The 3255-nt window shown below is 52.4% G+C and overlaps 1 protein-coding gene across 1 annotated transcript; it reads left to right on the plus strand.

Moving 5' to 3' along the window:
- Nucleotides 1–422: 422 nt before the first annotated feature.
- Nucleotides 423–1026, plus strand: RPRM (reprimo, TP53 dependent G2 arrest mediator homolog). The gene has a single exon (XM_033111510.1). It carries the CDS (start codon nucleotides 558–560, stop codon nucleotides 885–887), a length of 330 nt encoding a protein of 109 aa, XP_032967401.1. The 5' UTR covers nucleotides 423–557; the 3' UTR covers nucleotides 888–1026.
- The last annotated feature ends 2229 nt before the right edge of the window (nucleotides 1027–3255 follow it).

Genomic DNA, 3255 nt, shown 5'->3' on the forward strand with positions numbered 1-3255 from the left:
GGTGTGACCCAGTTCTTCGGAAACTTTCAGCTGGTTGCGACCCGTACCCCACTCGAAACTCTTTAATCATCCATCAAGCCAGAAAAGTACAATGACCCCTGCCTAGCCTTTGGAATTGGAAAAGAAGCGAAGCCAAGAAAAGCAAAACCACGAGGTTCGCCCCTATGCCTCCCGGTCGCCCAACCGCAGCGGGAGCAGAGAGGCGGCGCGGCCGGCAGGGGCCGCTGTTCGCTTAGAGCAGCCTTCCCGCCGCCACCCGCACCTCCCACCGCCCTGCTGGCCCAGCCCCGCTAAGTTCCAACATCTCCCAGTCAAGCGAGCGCCAGAACGAGCACCACCGGGGTAGGAGCAGACGGCGCAGACCAGCCAGGCTGCAGTGCGAGTCGGAAAGGCTCCTGGGAAATTCTCACGGCCCCAGGACTTTGGAAGGGAGAGAGCGAGCAGCCCACGCGCGTTGAAGTCTGCAAGTGAGCGCTCAGCTCGGCACCTGTTTCTCCGGTGCCACCGCCTTGCCACCCCTCGGACCCGCGCCTCCCGGGTCGTCCGCCCGCTCCGCTATGAATACGGCGCTGGGCAACCAGACCGATGTGGCCGGCCTGTTCCTGGCCAACAGCAGCGAGGCGCTGGAGCGCGCTGTGCGCTGCTGCACCCAGGCGTCCGTGGTGACAGACGACGGCTTCGCCGAAGGCGGCCCGGACGAGCGCAGCCTGTACATCATGCGTGTGGTGCAGATCGCCGTCATGTGCGTGCTCTCGCTCACCGTGGTCTTCGGTATCTTCTTCCTCGGCTGCAACCTCCTCATCAAGTCCGAGGGCATGATCAACTTTCTGGTGAAGGATCGGAGACCGTCTAAGGAGGTGGAGGCGGTGGTCGTGGGTCCCTACTGACCGGCCCGCCGGCCCCCTCGTCAGCCGCCCCCACGCCTCCCCTCTGCGCCAGCCCGGCCGCTCCCCCTCACCATCCGAGACTGGGGGAAGCGAACCTGTCGGAGTCAATTCTTTCTTTCGACTTCTGCCTTTCGGGATGAAGCGACCCGTTTCTCGCTCGCTCCTTGAAACTCCCCATTCCTGGCTGTAGGAGAAGAGCGTCCTGATTCTGGACTCAGCAGCAAGTGGCAAAGAGAGAGCGACTAGGGCGCACATTTTGGAAGCCGTCGCTAGTTTGGGATGCGGGGAAACCGACGGGCGAAGGCCCATCTCCACCCGCAGGTGGGCCAAGCTCTGGGGGCAGGTGGAGAGGGCGGGCAGGGGAGAGACCCAGCGGCACCAAACGCCTAGTGGCCGGGAAAGTGATCCGTGTATTCGCCACGCAACAGAACTAATGGGGAACAGAAATCCGGGTTCGGATTCGCGCCCATTCCCTCCTGCTCCTCCCAGCCCTGGCGGGAGAGACGATAAATACCTTTGATTTATTATATCGTCGTTTTAAGGGACTTTTGTGTTTGTTTGCTTGAATACAAATATTTGATAAGTCCCTTTTCTGCCTTAGTGGCCTGTTTGCCTGTCTGGGGGTTAGAGTTTTATCATCGTGGGGAAAAGGGTTGGGGGGTGGGGGAGCCTGCGAATGTGAACAGGGTGAGTTGTTTCTTTAGTTGCGTTTACTGTTGGGTTTTGTTGAGGGGCCGGTGCCTCCGCTGGCTCCGGGCAAAACCCGGAATAGAACTCGTTCGTAGTTCGTGACTGCACGGTTTACGCCACAAAAGTGCTCTTGACATTCGTGACACCGTTTTGACGTGTTTTTTTTCCCCCCTTAGTTAACGTATCCTTAATAAATGCAACATTTAAGTGTTTTGTTCCTGGCCTCCTCGTGGTCATTCTGCGCTCTCGGTAGAAGGGACCGGGCGGCGGGTTACCCGCTCAGGGAACTCGCTTTGCAGAGCTGTGATTCAACTCGTGGATCCCACCGAGGGACGAGGGTTGGGGTGAAACGGAGAGGCCTAGAGGCCAGTGAAACATGGCTAAGCCTCAGGCACAGGAGTCCTCCTGGAGGCAGCAGCCTTTGTTTTCTCTCACAGTTAATATTTTACATTTCATTTAGGCTCAGCTTTATGAGCCAGGCGAGACGACAGGAGGCCCCAGTGGGAAGATTACACTTCCGTGCAAGGCTCCGGTGGGAACACAGGGTTACGCCGATAATGAAAGGAAGAGATGGCTTGGCCAGTCTTCAGGGAGGGCATCTTTTCCTTGACCGACGTCAGCAAGACGGCTTGGGGATGTTACTCAAAAAATAATAATAAATAATTTAAATGCGAGGAAAAGTAGTTGCTAAAGTACACAGTGAAGCTAATTCTCCCGGGGGGTAAACCATTGTTTCAGAAACATGAGATGCATTGTCTTTGCCATATTACAGTCGTTTTAGAGAAAGGGCGAGATTAAGAGACACCCCGCCTACTCTTGAATTTAGAGTAATAAGGCAGGTCAAGCAGAAAGATTCAGAGGAATTAGCCCAGGTCCTGAAGGTCGAAGATGAGTATTACAACCCAAACCGGGGAGGATGGGCCAGAGTGGAGCTACAGATGGTCGTGGGCACATTTAGGGCTTTTAAATTGAAGTGTTGGGAAAAAAGAGAAAACCGTGAATGTGAAAACAACCCAAAGGATACAAATAACTTCCAGCTTAAACTTGACAAGAGGCTTTGAGCAGTTGATTTTTATGGCTTAGGTAGGATCCTAAATACTTTCAAGAATATAAAGGAAACTCTGCTATGCTGTAGCAATTAAAGACTTCACAATAGCAGATATAAAACAAATTAAGTAACAATAAAGTGCCCCATTTACTTAGGGAGAAGCACAACTGGTGTAAACAATGTCAGTGACTCAAAGGGTGGGGATCAAAAGCTTTGAGTGTACTTTAACATCCTGCCCACTCTTAAGTGTCTTTTTCACCCCCAAAGTAAATTTTACCAGGAATTATGACTTAGAATGGTTTTTTTGAATGCCAATAGGTATCAGGCTTGAAAAAAGGATTTTGAAGTTTTGCCTGTTGGTCCTGTCTTTTCAGCAGGTGAAGGTTTGCTTGTTTTGGTTTATTTGTTTGTTTATTTGTTTTTTTCCTTGCTTGTATCCGGGGAGGGGAGCAGGATCAAAGTGTAGGCAAGGGTGAGTCATGGAGGGCAGTTTAGTTTTGCCAATGGGGAGGACAGAAATTGGAGACTTATTATTTTGTAGACAGTTTCTGTGGCACCAAGTTAAATCTGATTCAATGTTTCAAAGAGAGAAGCACAGCAAAACAACCAGTTCTCTGCAGGACAAACTAG

Source organism: Rhinolophus ferrumequinum, chromosome 8 (genome assembly GCF_004115265.2).
Source record: "Rhinolophus ferrumequinum isolate MPI-CBG mRhiFer1 chromosome 8, mRhiFer1_v1.p, whole genome shotgun sequence".
In the NCBI taxonomy this organism is placed as follows: Eukaryota; Metazoa; Chordata; class Mammalia; order Chiroptera; family Rhinolophidae; genus Rhinolophus; species Rhinolophus ferrumequinum.